At 46.6% G+C, this 17,879-nt stretch overlaps 2 protein-coding genes across 7 annotated transcripts in view; one reads left to right on the forward strand and one right to left on the reverse strand.

Moving 5' to 3' along the window:
- Window positions 1–6,102, forward strand: part of CKAP5 (cytoskeleton associated protein 5) — a 51,558-nt gene extending 45,456 nt beyond the window's left edge. For all 6 annotated transcript variants that reach the window (XM_061462228.1, XM_061462226.1, XM_061462229.1 and 3 more), the window contains 3 exons: window positions 12–171; window positions 2,150–2,304; window positions 3,714–6,102. In XM_061462228.1, the coding sequence (XP_061318212.1) occupies window positions 12–171; window positions 2,150–2,304; window positions 3,714–3,968 (570 nt within the window). In that variant the 3' untranslated portion in view covers window positions 3,969–6,102. The remainder of the gene's footprint in view (window positions 1–11; window positions 172–2,149; window positions 2,305–3,713) is intronic.
- A 1,346-nt stretch (window positions 6,103–7,448) lies between these two features.
- F2 (coagulation factor II, thrombin) lies at window positions 7,449–17,304 on the reverse strand. The gene is made up of 14 exons (XM_061462225.1): window positions 17,146–17,304; window positions 16,079–16,242; window positions 15,160–15,184; window positions 14,903–14,953; window positions 14,353–14,458; window positions 14,139–14,269; window positions 12,484–12,780; window positions 12,035–12,148; window positions 10,958–11,084; window positions 10,302–10,469; window positions 9,817–9,990; window positions 9,471–9,649; window positions 8,147–8,217; window positions 7,449–7,730 (listed from the first exon to the last, which is right to left on the reverse strand). The coding sequence occupies exons 1-14, from the start codon at window positions 17,222–17,224 to the stop codon at window positions 7,587–7,589; spliced, it is 1,830 nt and encodes a 609-aa protein (XP_061318209.1). The 5' UTR covers window positions 17,225–17,304; the 3' UTR covers window positions 7,449–7,586.
- Window positions 17,305–17,879: the final 575 nt, after the last annotated feature.

Here is a 17,879-nt window from a genome sequence, read left to right on the forward strand (position 1 = left end):
TTCCCTCCCAGGGTCTAGCAGAGCTCTATGAATACAAAAAGAAATACTCTGATGCAGACATTGAGCCCTTCCTGAAAAACTCCTCGCAGTTCTTCCAGAGCTATGTGGAAAGAGGGCTCCGGCTGATAGAAACAGAACGGGAGGGGAAAGGACGAATTGCTGCTTCTACGGGTAAGTGCTATAACAGAACTGATGGATTATAAGAAGCAGAGATAGGAGGGCAGTTATCCCCTGGTAGAAGTTAATATTTGCAGATGTTTATGGGTTTCCAAAGTGAGTTATATATTTTCTTGGCACTCGTGTTGCTTTATGAGGCACCATTTGCAGGGGCTGTGCACTCTATGTTTACAAAAAGATGTTCAACTACTGTCACAGTCAATGTCAGAAACATCTGAAAGCTTGGTTAAACAAGTGGCTCTAATTCATATCCTGTAATGTAGGTTGAACATTAACCTGTGCTTCGTTTGTCTGGTATCAAGAGTTGTTTCTATCAAGTATGCAGCTGGTTTATAACAGCGGCAGCTCTCAGGTTCCCCTTTTATGTTTTGGTTACTAAAATGGTACAAGAGGTTTTTTGATAGTATTGTTTGCTGTGGAAGCGAAGTTTATTTAAAATAACATGAACTGTTTCTGTAGCAGTCTCTCACCCACTTCCAATCAGTCAGCTTTTTAATTGGGTAAATTACTGGAAACCACTTAGTTTGTTAATGAGTCTTTTCATTGCGGATAAGCACAAATGAGTATTCAATGCAGTATTAGGGAGTGTATGTGACAAATTATCAGCTGACAGCAAAAACAGACGCAGTCTGGCAAAGCTATATTTAACTTTCATTTCTTTTACATTTCAGTGTTTTGGGAGACTTTCTCCTACTACTGCTCCTTCTCCTGTCCCTTTATACTACAGTATTTCTTTCAGAACCTCCTAAATGCCTGACTAGATAGGACAGGAAATTCTTTCATCCCAAAAGTCTGTACAACTGTGAAACGTTAGCTCAGCAGTTAGGTTTCAAAGCAGAATTTGTGCCCCAATTTTATCTATCTTCTCCCTACCTTCCTATAGTAGTTTGTAAAAAAAAAAGGACACTTGCATCTTGCAACCATGCTTTATTTAGACTAAAGTGTACATAGAATTGTAGAATAGTTCGGGTTGGAAAGGACCTTAAGATCAGCCAGTTCCAACCCCCCTGCCATGGGCAGGGACACCTCACACTAAACCATGTCACCCAAGTCCTCGTCCAACCTGGCCTTGAACACTGCCAGGGATGGAGCATTCACAACCTCCCTGGGCAACCCATTCCAGTGCCTCACCACCCTTACAGTAAAGAACTTCTTCCTTATATCCCATCTAAACTTCCCCTGTTTAAGTTTTTAACCCATTACCCCTTGTCCTCTCACTACAGTCCCTAATGAAGAGTCCCTCCCCAGCATCCCTATAGGCCCCCTTCAGATACTGGAAGGCTGCTATTCACCTTAATTCTCCTTTTGTCTATTTTACGTACCCTTGCAGTAAACAAGTGAAAAGAAATCCCTGTCCGTGCCAAGTGTTAGAACTTGCTGTCCATGTCACAATGGAAAGGTTTTCCCATAATGTAAAATCCTTTCCTAATTTTTCTGTAGGGAAACTTTAAAAACCTTCCTATATACCTTCCAGAAATCACTATTTCAGATTGAACTGGAAGAAGCAGCAGCTTTAAGTGACCTGAATGAGAGGTAAAGAGGGGTTAGAATCAGTGATGAGGTCTGCCCAGAACTACTACGAAACTTAGAAAAAGACAAAGTCTCCAAATATTTCCCATCCTGTCCGTTGCTGAGTTCTCTGTTAGACATCATGGTTACTGCTGTTCCATATCGGCATCTTCCTCTCCCTCTTGGTGTCTACTTCAGCTGTCAGTCTCAGCACTACTTCTGGAGCTGCTCTGCTGCTGCTTCTTCAATGTCTCAAATACTTTTTCTGGTTTTCAGCTGTCATTCTTGCAAGGAAATGAAAGGGCTCATATGCCTGTACTAGCAAATGTAAATAGCTTGGTAGTTTATAGGCTGGTTGATTCTTCATCCGTTGCATGTTATTTCAAGGAAATGACCAAGGATTTTACACTTGTTTGTTTTTAATCTTCCTTTTTTTTTCCTTCCTCTTCCCCTCATCCTCCAGGAATTTCTTCTCAGATGGAAGGAACGTGTGTTCCTGCTTCTACCCACACTGTATCTTCATCCATAGGAAACTCAAATGGGGAGGAAGTGGGGCCTTCAGTTTACTTGGAAAGACTAAAAATCCTCAGGCAGCGCTGTGGCCTTGACAATGCAAAGGTATTGTACCTGACAACTCCTGTAAACCCCCAGGGAGGCACTTCATCTCTTGCTTTTTTTGTTTTAAGAATTCACATGATTGCTTTTTCTGTATTAAAGGCAGATTCCAATCAGAATCAATGATCTTTAATTATAGTGCGTGTCCTAGCTATTCACTGCATGTAAGGTGCCCAGTATAAATGGCTTTAAACTCATTGCATGGTTAAGTAGGTTTGTTTCACTTCACTCTGCAGCACTAGTACATATGCAGGTTATTTCTGCAGCCCTGTAGTCTGGTATCTTCCTTTGCCATGTAGCTGAGTCTCAGGTTTAACTAAACTATTGCTTTCTATAGATTAACATATACTGATCTCTGAGTTGAGTGATGTGGCAATTCTATATATTTCTGCTCTAAAAGAACTGTAAGAGCTGAACAAAGACTTTGAATGAAGTTTTATGTTTTGAGTGCATGGCTACTGAAGCACAGAAATGCTGAATGAGCTTGGCGTTAGAAACCTGTGGGCCAAAATTTCTGACAGCCTGGTGATTGTGTTAGGAAGCCAGTGCCAACTACTGAAGTTTGCACTCAGCCACATGAGAAGTGATGTTTAATGTAGGAAGAGTCATACAGGCACATCAGTGTTTTAACCTTTGATGCAAACTTGCATCATCTGCCCTCTGAGGAGGGGAGATGTTTCCTAGGCAATAGTATTAAGGTCATAAACATAGATGGAGGTATCAGTTGGTGAAAGAACAATGATTTAGTGTTTTAAATTAGATACTAGGAAGAAGTTCTTCACTCTGAGGGTGGTGAGGCACTGGCACAGGATGCCCAGGGAAGTGGCAAATGTTCCGTCCTGGCCAGTGTTCAAGCCCAGGTTGGACAGCATTTGGAGCAACCTAGTCTAGTGGAAGCTGTCCCTGCCCATGGCAAGGGGTTGGAACTGGATGAGCTTTAAGGTCCCTTCCAACCCAAGCCATTCTTGAAGTGACAATTTACACTTTTGTCAGAGTGGATTTTGCCAACCATTCTGGAATGTTCGTCCAGAATGCACAGCATCATTGCCTGTTGATGCTGTATGTGGGCATGGACTTTCCTCTTGCCTCATCAGTCTGTTCAGGGCTACACAGTCCATCTTGGTAAAATACTGGTCTGCTGTAAATTCATGATCTTTAAAGACTGTATAGCTCCTCTGTCCCTACTGACATCAAGCTAAACATGAGCTACTTGAATGATAGGAATTGAGTACTGGAGTTAGCTTTGTGCGTGGTTCTGACTTTAGCAACTGACTATTGGTCCAGATCACCTTTGTGTTGTTTCTTCCCTTTCCTCTTGTCTTCAGTGTGAAGATGAAAAGACATTGATTATAGCTTGTACTTCTTGTATTGCTTTTGCCATTATCTTACACTTCACTTTCTTCTCCCTGCAGCAAGAAGACAGACCACCTCTGACGTCTCTGCTCTCTAAACCAGCACTCCCTACAGTTGCATCCTCTACAGATATGCTTCACAGTAAGCTCTCCCAGCTCCGTGAGTCACGGGAGCAGTACCAACATCTGGACCTGGACTCCAATCAGACTCATTCCTCTGGCATTGGCACTACTCTGGCTTCACCCTCTTCTGCAGCAGCTAATATTGATGACTTGAAAAAAAGATTGGAGAGAATAAAAAGCAGTCGCAAATAAAGATGCAAGAGACACGGCATCACTGTTGCTTGGGCTGTCTTCAGCTTTAGTTTACTAAACTAGAAGTCTTCATAGTTAAATGGCCTCATTTAGGCCTAATGTATACAAACTGGTTTATGTATAATACCGTGGATTTTGGGGGTTGAGTCATTGTGGCACAAGTATTTGTACATACTCTGCTTCTCAGTGAGCATCTCTTTGACAATAGAAGGCTGTCTGTGTATTAGTTTTAGTGTACAGACCTGTAAACAACCATATTCTTGCTCAGACTAGTTTCTCATACCTTTTTTTTATTTGTACAATTGTCTTTAAGATCTTTTCCTAGTTCTTAACTCTTAGAAGATCTTTAGTGATTTCGCTTTTAATTTTGTGAATTCTTCTCCATGTAATCTTTGAACTGTTGGTTCTGTATGGACACACGGCATGAAGTAACTAATTTAAGTGTCTTTTGTAAATAAAGTTTGCATTAACTATACCAGCCTCTAGGAGCAGCAGTGACTGCTGGTTAGAGAAGTCACTCTCTATTCCTGAATGTTGTGACTGGGCATCTAGAAACTGAACTAAACTATTCTTGACATGAGCCTTGGGGTTTGGTTATAAGGAAAATGAGTGAATATATACTATTTGTAGGTGCAATCCTGAAACTTTGCACTCTTTCTTCTATAAGCAGTAGTGCATTTTTCATATAGTTGGGTTTTTTTGTTTGGAATATGTTTCTGTAACTTGAGAGTAAGTTGAGACTATTTACTTTGCTTAAATTGCTTATTTTAAATTACCTAGTCCTTGTGATGCCTTTACCCAGGTTAAGCATTGCCCCTCTGTGTACAAAAGCTTTCCTTGAGGGAGCCTGCTGCTGTTGATATGGAATAGATTAGCAGGGATGTACAGCCAGTGGACTCATGTATCCTGAACTCATTCGGTTACGCAGTCCTCTTCATGCAGGTAGACCTCATCACCACATCCTTTTTGCTCTTAAACATCTGATGTAAGCAGACTCTACTATTTAGTGTAACTAAGACACCTGGTAGTTCTAGTCTGCAAAAGCTATAACCACTGCTTCTTTTGTAGTCTTCTGATTAGCCTTTTTCAGAAGCTGCAAGTGTGAAGACTAAGACATATCCTGTGTAGCCTTTCTAGCCCTGTCATTCATGTTTTCACCTTATTACTTCACTTCCATCAGAGAGCTGGCTGTGAAGCATAAATTGCACATCTTCCATAGCTAGAACAAAGTTATTGACAAGTTGGACAGGCAGGCTTAAAATAGCACACTTCTGCTCTAGATTTTAATCTGTTCCATGCAACTGCTGCTTTCGTTGTTTGCTCTGTGGACCAGCAGTCTCTGCATCAGGGCTGTTACTCAAGCTGTCTTGCCTGATTACAGTGGAAATGTGGCTTTAAAGTAGTACCTGTACAGCAGATCTGTGCCAGAGCTTCTGCAAATGGCTGAAGTCTTCCTCTTACAGGACCCCTTGGCTGGGGTTGCAGTTGCTGTAATACTGCTTGGTGCTTATGGCGAGTTTGTACTCTGCGGTAGCAGGTGACTTGCGAGTGTTCTCCATCCTGTGTTAATTGACGTGATGCCATTCATTGCTCCACCACCTCAGTTTAGTAGTCCCAGTCTCCTTTCCTAACCTGAAGTTGGGCATGCACTTTTCTTGTGGAACAAGTGGAGGTTTGGCCCTTCGTGGTAAGCGCTGAGGTTTCGTGCACTTACCTTGGGGCTGTTTGTGAATGGTTTGTGTTGGCTGGCACTAGAGTTACTGCCACTACCTCTCAATAACTAGCTGCTTTTCGAAACTGAGATTTGATCCATGTGTTCCTTTACCATGTCCAGTAGCCATTCTGAAGAGCTGTTTGTTAATTAGCTCAGGATGTTTAAACCAGCGCTGCCTGCAAACCTGCATACAGCTATTTTAAATTTGAAGTTGAATTGGAAGGGAAATACAGGAATAATTGAGAAGCAGAAGGTACAGTTGCTTACTATGAACGAGTTTTTGCCCTGTTGTCTCTGTAGTGTTTGGTTGGACTCAATATCCTGGGAGTTCTGAACTAAAACTTGTGCACATCCATTAATAAAGCCTAATCTCTAGCCCAGACAATATTTAAATAACATTAAACTGAATTTTAAAAATGATTCCTCTGTATTGTTTGTAACAAGTCAGCATTCCAGTGCCTTACTCCAGAAACTGTATGGTCCCTCTTGCCCTCTTAGATGTGCAGTTTATCACAGATGATGAGGTAGCAGTGAAAGGGTGAGGCTAAACATGAGGAGGGATAAATGTTTTCAGTGCCTGATGCCTGCGGTAGTTGATGGTTTAAACAGTTGTGGAACTGGAGCTCCTGAGGTTTCTTTCTTCAGCTGTATTGGAGAGGTTGGTTTTATGCTTTCTTTGGGCGATCAAATTGGGTTGTCTTCAAGTTGGTTCTTAAGTGAGCCATCTTCAGGGAGGTGGCGTGATAGTAACTGATCACAACGAATTGAACTTCATTTATATCCAACTTACTTCAGGTGGATATCTCGCTTTTTAAGCATAGTCACTCTGCTGCTTAATACACTTTAATATGGATCACAGTGGAGTTTCACTGTTGCCTGTTTCTGTGGCTTGCTAGCGCTGTGAACAAGTTCAGGAATATGGTGTCATAGAGAGCAAAGACAGTTTCCAAATCTCATCATTACTTTAAGAGAAAATTGGGCTGAACGAATTGGCTACTCAAAAATACGTATTTACTGCTGAGTCTTCAGTGGCACACATTGCTGCTAAAGGAAGTTAATGAAAGAGCTAAAGCTTTTGGGAGTGATCCCTGAACAGGCTTCGTAAGGCAACCAAGTGGGTATAGTGCAGGATGCTTCCATTGGAGGCCCTTGGACAATATGCATTAGTTGTTTCCTTCTGAATCTTGCATTGCAGGTGGAAAATGCACTTTGAGGACCCAGCACCACCTGCCATGTCGAAAGTTACTGCCATACAGTGTGGAAGTAATGGAAGTGCCACTTAATGTATGCAGGCCCATGTTCTGTTGGATGAACTGTATACAGTTAGCAGCTTTAAGTTCTTAAGGTGCTAACCTTATGAACAGTGGTGCTGGTATTGTCTGCTGTTGTAGCTGAGAACAAGGTCTGCCCTCAAAATGGGTTCTAGTTGCTTTGCTTTTGACACCGGTATTGGTGTTTTATGTAATGCCACAGTTATTGTAGGTGACTATCACCAGTGCATTCTTGACTGGTTCTAGAACAGAAAATGAGTTGACTTGAAGGGAAGGAACGGACAGGGCCTGGGGGCAGGATTGTGCTTACTGCAACTGGTTTAAGGCTATCATCCAAGGTCTAAAATCTATTGATAGCAGAGGGAGAAGGACCCGTTTGAAGCACAACGGGTAATCACCAGTGCAATCGCTTCCATTCTGTCTGTACTCCTGGCTACTGGAATGGCTTTGTGCCATTAAGTGCAACTAAACTCAGCATGAACAGAAGAAAGATGATGGTTTTGGGAACTTTTATTTTCAAGAGACAATACTTTGAGTTGTAAGGATGTTACTGTTCTACTTCAGGATCTTCTATGCTTCTATTGTAGGAAGTGGAGCATTGTAGCAAAACCAGGAGCAAGTAAGGTAATGCTTTTATCCCCCATGTTTTTCAATGGCTTTTCGCATCCACTTCTTCAGGCGGAATACGTGGGTATAAAATCCGTATTTGCCATCTCGGTCACAGCCTTCTCCCCACGAAACTATTCCCACTTGGTACCAACGGTTGTCATCTGGGTTCTAAAGCAAAAAAAACTGATTGGCACAAGGAGCAAGATACTTTGGGGTCTATGCATTGTATATACCCCAGCCTGTTTGCTGATGGAAACTGGTTTGGAATTAAGACTGTCATCTACTAGACACCAGCTTGTTGGAGTAACTTTACTCTTGAACCTCTTAAGTGAGAATTGGCCATCACTTGTGTCTTTGCAGCTGATCTCTCAGTGCTGAGACCTTGAGTAGCTCAGAACTTCAGTACAGAAGTGGGGCTGGCCTGCAGGGTTCATCTCGGTTGCTCACCTTGAGCATGAGATGGGTTTGCTTCAGCCACTCCAGCAGTTTCCATCTTTGCTGTTGCTTTTTAGACTATTACAGAAGTTCAGAATAGCACTAACCTACCTCTGTGTGTTTTATGAGCTCAATCCAGTTGAACATACCTTCATTACAAAAGGTCCCCCACTGTCCCCTTCACAGGCATCTCCTCTCTTTGTGTCTTCAGGACTGTAACCTGCAGGCAGGAAGAAAGTTGGGCATTTGACCGCAGGCTGGTGTTGGCCATCTCTTCCTTGAAGTATTGCTGCATCTGTTTGCTGAGATCCAAGAGGTTACTCTCATGCCAACTATTGCACTGAAATTTAGGAAGCTGTTTTGTGTTTTATATTGTATGTAAATCAGGTAACTGCTGCTGTCTGCAGCCTTCCTGAATCCACCCTGTGCTTCCCTCTGATCTCAGTCCTGTTTTCTTTCATGAGAATTGCTGTTGGTGTCCATTGCCACCATGTTCAGTAGCTGTAGCTCAAGCTACTGTGCCTTTCTCTTGTCTTACAAACTCCTGTGTGTGTAGTACTCCATGTACCCTGTTCTTTGGTTGTATTTACTATGGAGACACGTTGCCATCCTCACTTCCACTTTCGTGTCACTCTGCAGGCTCTGCTCTTTCTCTTCCCCAGCTGTCTTCCTACAGACTTGCTATGAAGAGGCAAGGGATTTCACTTTAATTCCTGATGGACTAGATGGTATCTCTTCATTTTCCCATCACCTGTATCTCCCCTTTTCTGCTGTATGCTGTCTTTTAAGAATGCTGTCTGTTATGGAATTCTAGAGTGCTTTGGGTTGAAAAGGACCTTAAAGCTCATCCAGTTCCAACCCCCTACCATGGGCAGGGACACCTTCCACTAGAGCAGGTTGCTCCAAGCCCCATCCAACCTGGTCTAGAAAAAGAAACCATAAGAACAGTGTATTGTCAGTAGGAAACTGGCTTCCACCCTAACTCAAGCAATCACATCTTACTAGATGCAAGAGCACAAACTGAGTCAATTATGGCAGATTTGTGCAGGCCATTTCAGTTCCTACAGGCAAATGAAGAATACAGCAGAAAGCATTAAACTGGTACTGGTAAATCCATAGTCTTTGTATCTTGAATTCTGGGATCACTTCTATTCTCTCTCCAAAAGGGTATAGTGCCAGAAGAGCCTTAAGAAGGTACAGAGATGATCGGAAGTTCAGAAAGCCTTCTGTAGTAGGAAAGATTAAATCAATGCTGCTTAGCTTGGAAGAGAAGGGACAGAGTGTAAAGGGTCCATAAAATAGCATGTGACATGGAAAAGAAATGTTCTTTCCCAAGTTATGAGTATAGATGTGTACCTATTCAAATTTATTAGACAGGAATTTAACAGAACATGAGCAACTAGGTTTTCCACACTAATCTATCAGTATTATATATATGTATGTCTATAATCTACTGTCTCCAGTGCTGCTTACCTGCACAGAACATGTTGTCAGTGACTTTCACTTTGGTGGATGCCTTGCAGATTCCCTGGTCCACAATGGGCAGGTTGAGCTGCTGCAGAACTGTGGGCAGGTTGCTGGGGCTGGTGGCCCATGTTTCTTTCAAGTTCCCCCAGCCAGTTACTCGTCCTTTGTAACCTGCCAGCATCAGCCTGGGGAAGGAAGTGCAGGTATAATCAAATGCATTGGACAGCTTTCTCCTGCCTGGTTCTCTTGATGCAAATAGCCCAAATAATGCATCTTTTTTAGGTCTGCTTTGAAGGCCCAAAGGAAGCTATTGCAGCCTGCATTTGTAGGGCCTGTGGGACTGTCTCCTCACCTCTGCACAACCTCTTTGGAAGGCAGGCAGACAGGATGGATGTAGTCACTGAAGATGATGGGTCTCTTCAAGTGCATAAGTGCAATGTCTCGGTCCATGTTCTCTTTCCAGTTGTACTTGGGATGGATGATGATTTTATCCAACAGAGCAATCTTCTCTATATTCTTTTCATACCTGAAATAGCCATGAAGGAAAGAACTCTCTGTACTGTAGCAAGTGAGACTCTTCTGGGGTTCATGATACTCTCAGGTGCTCTGTACCCTCTGAGACAATTGCACCAGAGCACCCCTTCAGGCTTGGCATGCTTCTGCCCTCCCTTTCATTTCAGCCTTTGGGATCAGCAAGAGCAGCAAATGGCAGCTCCCTTAGATCCCACTATTGACAGGGATATGTGTGTTACTGATACTGGACTGATAGCCAACCTCACTGTAGCTCATTGCTCCAAGGGGAAGGCTAGATCCCTCCCACTTCATCCAGGCTCTTACTTTGCTCTTACGTGCTTGCCAATCCGCACCAAGATGTCATTTGTGGTGAGGTTCTTGTCCCAGGGTGGATAGTACAGACAATGAGCAGCAGTCAAAATCCAGCTGTCACTGATGAGGCTGGCACCGCACAGCAGCTCTTGAGGACTCTTTTTGTAGAGCATCACCTGCCTGAGAGACAAGGAAGGAGGAAGACTTAGCAGGACTACACATGTGGGTGGCTGAGTGTGTCCTAGTGTCATGCAGGAAGAGCAGAACTGGCAGTGAGCAGGGAAGAGCATTGTGCTGTACTGACAGAGAGAACTGCCTAAGTGCTCTAGGAAAAGCTTCCCTGGACCTGCATGTTCTGTGTAGAGGGCCATTAACCCTATTCCTTTCACCCAGAGGGGTTTCTTATCCTCTCTGCAGCAGCAAAGCTGCAAGGAGGAAGAGCTGAGGATGAAACCCACCAGCACTCTTGCTCTCCCAGGTGGAGGTGCACTTGGCCCCCGAGGAGAGTTTCTGTCCAGCTGGCTTAGTAGAGCCCTGTCAACCACTTGGAGAAGCTTTGATTAGAAGCCATAATGCCTGCATGCTAAGGGAGAGCCCTTTTATTTTCCCCACTTGAAGGGAAGTGAGACACCATCCCCTATGGAAGAGCACGGCAAGATAACGCTTACCAAGGAGAGCTGCCAACTTCTGCATCATCCCCATGGACAACTCTGCCTCCAATGTAAGAGTCCAGCAGCTCCTTCTCACTTTTGTCCGTTACCTTTTTCTTCTCAAATAAAGGACGAGTGCCACAGTCTGGAACCAAAAACCCAGGTCATCTGCCTTTGTTACTACCCTGATTCACAGGGGAGAGCGTTGTCTGTGGTCAGCATGCTAAGCTGTAAGAGCCTGGGAAGGAAGCACTTAGTAGCTCCACGATGTTGTACCTGGAGATTGACTTCTGAGGGTCCTTCAGTTTGACAGCACTTGGCAAGCTGGTGTCACTGAGAACGAGTGACTGCCCTGTGCGAAGGACCTGCAGCCTTTCTACAAACAGTGATGCTGTATCTGGAGCTTTTATAGAATCATAGAATAGTTTGGGTTGGAAAGGACCTTAAGATCATCCAGCCCCACCCCCCCTGCCATGGATAGGGACACCTCACACTAAACCATGTCACCCAAGGCTCTGTCCAGCCTGGCCTTTAACACTGCCAGGAATGGAGCATTCACAACTTCCCTGGGCAACCCATTCCAGTGCCTCACCACCATCACAGTAAAGAACTTCTTCCTTATATCCAATCTAAAATATCCAACCTAAACTTCCCCTGTTTAAGTTTTAACCCGTTACCCCTTGTCCTGTCACTACAGTCCCTAATGAAGAGTCCCTCTCCAGCATCCCTATAGGCCCCCTTCAGATACTGGAAGGCTGCTATGAGGTCTCCACGCAGCCTTCTCTTCTCCAGGCTGAACAGCCCCAGCTTCCTCAGCCTGTCTGCATACAGGAAGTGCTCCAGCCCCTGATCATCCTCGTGGCCTCCTCCGGACTTGTTCCAACAGTTCCATGTCCTTTTTATGTTGAGGACACCAGAACTGCACACAGTGCTCCAGGTGAGGTCCCATGAGAGCAGAGTAGAGGGGCAGGATCACCTCCTTCGACCTGCTGGTCACACTCCTTTTGATGCAGCCCAGGATACGGTTGGCTTTCTGGGCTGTGAGTGCACACTGAAGCCAGCCCATGTTAAGTTTCTCATCTACCATTTGCTCACCTCCTTCTCCTGAACCGAATGTTTTGTCATCAAAGAAGGTTTTGAACTCTTGAGGAAGGGTAGTACGGCCGGAGATTCCCTCTGACTGTTCGTACCCATCCTCCAGCGAGCTGTCTGAGAGAGACAAAGACCAACATGTTAAAAGGCCTAGTTACAGCTTCCATAATGCACAATGCAGTTTCCAGTGTAAATGTTTCCTTCCATGCGTGGTGGGTCTGCTCTTCTTTAATGCTCTTTGCCCACTGTTGGAAAGAGGAAGAGCTGAAACCCACCAGCTCTTCTCCCACCAGGAAGAAGTGAACACATGAGAGGTGTAACAGCTCTATACAGGTACAGCAGGTTAGTACATGTTATATTTGGACATACAGGGCTGCCTTGTCTATGCCTCCCAGGCCACACGTACCGCTGTTGGTTGCCTGTGCCTACCCAAACCAATGCAGGCTCCTCACCGCAGTAGTGCAGGTCACAATATTCAAAGTTGGGTGGTTCATCTGTGACACACCAGACACCCTCCTCATCTCCATCTGGGTTCCGGCAGTAGTTCTCCAGCAGCTTCACCTCTGGGTCGATGTGTTTTCCTTGGAGCACCTCTTTGGCTTTCTCAGAGTTCCACGGCAGGCACTTAGCTCCAGACACAGTGACTGAGAGGGTCCCAGTGTAATGCAGCCCTTTCTCTTCTTCGCAGGGCTCCAGCGGGGCTGCTGGTGTGACCCGTGGAGTAAATTCAACTGTCGTCCTTTCTTCACCTGGAAAGACAGAGAGCTGGGATTTAAGCCATCACTTTGTGCTCAGAAGTACTGTTAGCAAACAGCATTGGAGCCTCTTCACTGGGGCCTGGAGTTCCATGGGGTGTCCTGTTATGTTTGGGAGTTCCCACCGTACTCCCATGCATGTGGTGGCCTTCTCCAATACTGCAGTGTCAGAGGAGATTCCTTCAATGGGGGTAAGTTGAGGCTGGCACTATTCATCACATTTCTGTGTACCATTAAGCTGTGAGGAACAATATTGTGTTCCTTTCTGGGGTATCTTTGAGAAGCAGCTCAAGGGATGGGGTGCCCAAGCAGCATAAAGTTGCTGTGTTAGAACCTCCAATGCCTTTTACTCAAATGTGTATCTAGCCCGTATTTGGGTGAGGCTTTTACTGTGATGAGCTATGAAAGAGGCAAATTTAACTTTGGCCAATATTTCTATATCTAAAGATAAGAGAGAAAATGTTCCTGCCAGGCTTTCCACGCTGCTTCTTGCAAGTGTCTTAATGGCTGTAAGCTTTAAGCAGCATTTCCTGAGTGGGTACCAGATTACCTGCTCTGCAGCATCACGCTCTACTTGGCCGCACACTGCCTTCTCCTTGTGCCCTGGGGGCATCCCCATATGAAGAGAGACCCTCTTCCTGCTCACCCTGGAGCACAACAGCCGCTGAGCAAGTCACATTCACCTTAATCCGTGAGGCTGCTTCTGCGTGAGGTTGACTCATGTCAACATGATTGCAAAGCAGCTGTGCACAAAAGCACAGTCCTGCCACATCCATGCACAGAAGCAAGGCTTTTCCTGCCCATATCCATGCATGTGTAAGTGTAACAGCAAGGAGTCAGTCAGGAGCTAACTAGAGAACGGGGATAACACAGATGCCTGATCACCCCAAAGCATAGCACTGTCTGTTTCCAGTTCCCACACTGCAGACCAGGGCAATGGCAATGGTTTTCAAGCTTCACAACACCCTATGGTCACAATGGTTGTGACCGCTCTGGCTCTCACTTGGAGTTGTTGCCTTCAGTGAGTTTTGTCTCATTGCTTTTTTGGAAGAGAAACTTCTGCTGTGAGAAGGTTCTCTGCTTTCTACCAGTTCTGAGGCAAAGCCCCAGGGGAGACAGTTCTGTAGGGTGGAGCAATGAGAAGGTGCTAAGTGCAGGGATGGTTCTCCATCCCGCTCAGTGCAACTACGGGAGAACCTTCTCACCTCTGTTACTGTTTAAGATGCAGCTCCTCTGCTCTGAAGGACCTCTCTTCATGTAAGATCCTTCCTGGCACAGTCAGTGCCAGTCTCAGTGCAGTGTTCCCTGCCAGAGGAAGGCTTGCTGGGATGGCATGTGGAGCTGTGACTCACCACACACTGGGATGGGACACTCCTCCCTTTCCACCGTTGGGTCGCGGGTGTAGCACCATGGCCCTTCTGAGTGGTTGTCTGGGTTCCTGCAGTAGTTCTCAATGAGGTAGGGATAAATGGTGGCATTAAATCTGTGAGAAAAGGCTGGTTAGGCCAGGAAGGAAGCAAGGACACCCTGGAGCACCCTTTAGGGGTGCATGGGAGATGAACTTACTTTGGTATATGTGGGTATTTGCTTGTCCACACTTGACATTCAATCCCTGACTTGGTGTAGCTGATGGTCCCCTTGTAGTTGTGGCCCAGCCCAAGAGAGCAGTTACCTGTCAAAACCCCAACACAGGGTAAGCCAGGGCTGGTGGAAGTGGATGTTGTTTGTCAAGGTCAGAGCTAGCATCCCACAACTCCCTTCAACTGCTGCTGCATGAGCCTGCACATGCACAAGCGTTCTCTGCATGGGGTAGGAAGAGCATCTCCCTGAGGCTCTGTGCTTTGCTTTGGCTGCGGGAGCAGGTCAGAGGCCTGTTGAGAGGTTGCCTTGGGAACTGTCTCACAAGGAGAAGGCTATCTATCCCCATGCTGTTTGGGAAATGGTTAGTAAGGAAATAAAGAGGAAGAAAGGAATTGCAAACTCCCCTCTTCCTACTTTTCTTTCTAATCAGTGGCTTCACCAATGTTATATTATGGCTTTTTCCTTGTGAGCTCTGCAGGAAGCAAGTTCCTGGCACTCCTGTATCTGGGAGCTGATGTTAACATGAGTTTCTTACCTTCTAGACAAGCATCCAGAACTGCCCTGGACCATCCCGGGCTCTGACATACTAGGAAAATAAGAGGAAATGAATGCATTATATGAAAGGAATCCAAAGGAACATCCTGGTTTGAGCCAGTTCATCACCTAGGGACAAAACACAAGTGCTTTGTCCTGGAAAGCGAGCTCTTGTGAGAGGGTAGGGAGCCATCTCTCCAAGATGGACAGCGCATCCTAAGGGATAGCAGAGCACCTGCAGGACTTGAAGTGACTCACCTTGGTATCTTGACCAAAATACCTCCTGCAAAAAAGAAAAGGAAATCAATAAAAATCATATTTAAGTGTAGAGAGGTGAAACATCAGCCCTTGCTTAGCAGGTTTGCATTGCCCCATCACAACACAAGGACCAGACCTAGCTCTGTGGATACCAGTTACTACAGAGTCCAACAAAGCAAAACGATCCACTATAAAACCACATCATGGCCACTCATCACACTCGATAATCAATACTGTTGTTTCTAAACAGACCAAAGATGCTGCACCCTCCATCAGCCTGCAGAGGAAGCAGAACCTGGGCTCCAGGGCAGGAGTCCAAGGAGCTGAACCCAGAACGTGTAAGGGCACAGACAAATCATAGGCAGGTATTGCTCAGCTCTTGGAGCTATGTCTCTGCTGTGCAGCCTGAGGATGATTGCTGTAGAAATACCCCACAGAGGTTGTATCCTGCTGGCTCAGGCTCCTGTCTATCTGTTTACTGTTGTATTCTTGGGTGCAGAATTCGGCCTTGGGGCTAGGAGCACATCCAAGAAGGATGCAGAACAAATGCAGCAGTCAGTGAGTCTGGAAGCCAGGACAAGGGAAGGATGCTGCAAAAGCTTCAGCTCAAAGGACTTTGAGGCCCCTGCACTCAGTGTTTGGTGGCTAAGCCTGCTCTCCCGGGACTGTGGCAGCTCAAATGTGTGCAGCACCATCCGAACCGGTGGAAGATGCAATTGAGGACAAAGGCGAAGGCTCTGTCACTGCATGCTTACACGAGAGAGGCAGGGAAAGGAACCTGAGCTTTGAGCTACATTCCCTGGAGCGGCTGCAGGAGCGAAACCCCCTTAGAACACCCAAGCATTCCACCGCGCGAGCCGCTGGCCCCCCACCACCGGGATCAGCCGGGGGGCTGTTTCCCGGGAAGCCGCAGCCGTACCGTCTGAACTGTGGACTCCAGGGCTTCAAAGGCCTCCTCGTAGCTGCAGCTCTCCTCCAGGCACTCCCGCTCCAGGTTCCCCTTGAGCATCTCCTCCAGGAAGCCCTTGTTGGCACGTCGCGGGCGCTTGAGCACCGACAGCGCCTGCCCCTTTTCCAGGAAAACTACCGGGTCAGAACAGTGCAGTCAAAGGGGGGCTCGCATCCGGAGGGCCACTTACCCTCCCTTCCGCAGGCAGAGGATGTGATGGTCCCACAGCCTCCCCCAGTGCCACACACGGAGAGACGAGAGCCCTCTCAGGTCTATGCGATCAGAGCGGGCTCGCTGTGTGCCAGGGCTCACATCGCTTGGGCAGCACAGGTGACAGGAACCCTCTGCTATCCTCAGCAAAGCTGCTCTGTTCATCTGTGGTTAGGTCGAGGCTTGTTTGCGTGGAGCCCACTACTGCTCCCTGCCAGCCACTGCATTTGTCTTGCCAGCCTCGGACTGGTGCAATGGGCACAGCTTGGTTCCATCTTCATGGTCAGAGACCCTGATTTGAGAGCTGTAGACAGCTCTTCCCACACACAGCAGTGGGTCAGAGAGGACCTAACCTCGTATTAAGATAGATAGATTTGAGGCACTGATAAGAGAAAAGCAGCAGTGAGCACAAAGGCAGCATGTTGCGTATGACCTAAAGTCTAGATAAGGTAGAACTGTGGGGGCAATGGAGAATTGCAGCCACCTGGGTTAACTGAGGAGCTGCAGCCCAGAAAGGCCCGCAGCTGTGTTGCATGTGGTCCTGGACTGAGCCACATTCCCCTTCCCCACCATCTCTCAAGTGATCCACAACATCTGCTGAGCTGCTGTCAGCACATGCTGGATGCTGCTGCATCCTCCCCTGCAGGAAAGCCCTGTGCTCACTCTGCTCTTAGCATCCTCTCACTCTCAACTTCAGCCCTTTACAAGGTCCTTCTGCCCTATCAAGAAAACCTGTCACTGGCTCTGCTCCTGGGTAGAAATAACCCAGCCTCCTTTCTCCTGTCCCCCACTGGTACCGTCCTTGTCCCCGTGCCACCGTGTCTTACCTCCAGCCTGGCTCAGTGTGAGGTGCAGAAGGCTGGACAAGAGCAGGCCCCTCAGGAAGCTGGCTGTGTGGTGTGCCATGCTGCACAGCCCTGCCTGCGGGGGAATGCAAAGGGAGCAGGAACAGCGGAGTCACAGCCCCGCTGAGTTAATATTGAACCAGAATGAAGAAACAGGACTCCAGAGGTCGTGGTGTGTCAGGGACAGAGGGACCGGGGCTCCTCTTATCCCTCCTCTCTTGGCATCTCTCCCTCCTTTCAGGGCATCTTCATTTTCTTAATGGGTGGAAGACAATTGAAACGTCTCTGGATGCCCACAGGACCACAATTAGCATCCCGTTTCCTAACAGGGAAGATGGCAGGAGGAGTGAGGGGATGGGCCTGGCACAGGGAGAACTCAGGCTGGCACGGAGAGGTCTCCGCCAGAGGCCCCATCCAGAGTAGCTCGCACCTCTTCCCTTGGTGCCACTTGGGTCCATGCAGCTCTTGGCGCATCATGGGCTTGGGTCCCTGCCTCTGCCTAATCTCAGAGGCTGTCTTTCGGTATCCTCACACGCAGCAAGACTTGGATTGCTCCTGAGCCGTTCCCAATCCTTCTGTTTTTAGCTGCAAGCCCCACCTCACTTTCCCCCCTAACCTGTCTTTTCTCCCTGCAGTTATCAGCGAGCTCAGTCCCAGCTATTGCAGCACCAGAACACACAGTTTAAGTCTTCCCCTTCTCCATCACCCACGCCAAG

The sequence above is a fragment of the Pezoporus flaviventris genome, unplaced genomic scaffold (assembly GCF_033815535.1).
Source record: "Pezoporus flaviventris isolate CSIRO_AGI_PZ_B2104156 unplaced genomic scaffold, CSIRO_AGI_Pfla_v1 ptg000035l, whole genome shotgun sequence".
Taxonomy (NCBI): domain Eukaryota; kingdom Metazoa; phylum Chordata; class Aves; order Psittaciformes; family Psittacidae; genus Pezoporus; species Pezoporus flaviventris.

Bases quoted from the DNA above. Each gene is read 5' to 3' on its own strand.
- F2 (XM_061462225.1), bottom strand. From the start codon at position 17,224: ATGGCACACCACACAGCCAGCTTCCTGAGGGGCCTGCTCTTGTCCAGC. The intron at 11,085-12,034 runs GTGAGCAAATGG...TTTTGGTTCCAG, and splicing joins ATTCGGTTCAGGAGAAGGAG to ACTGTGGCACTCGTCCTTTA. The intron at 9,650-9,816 runs GTGAGGAGACAG...TTCCTTCCCCAG, and splicing joins TCCAAAGAGGTTGTGCAGAG to GCTGATGCTGGCAGGTTACA.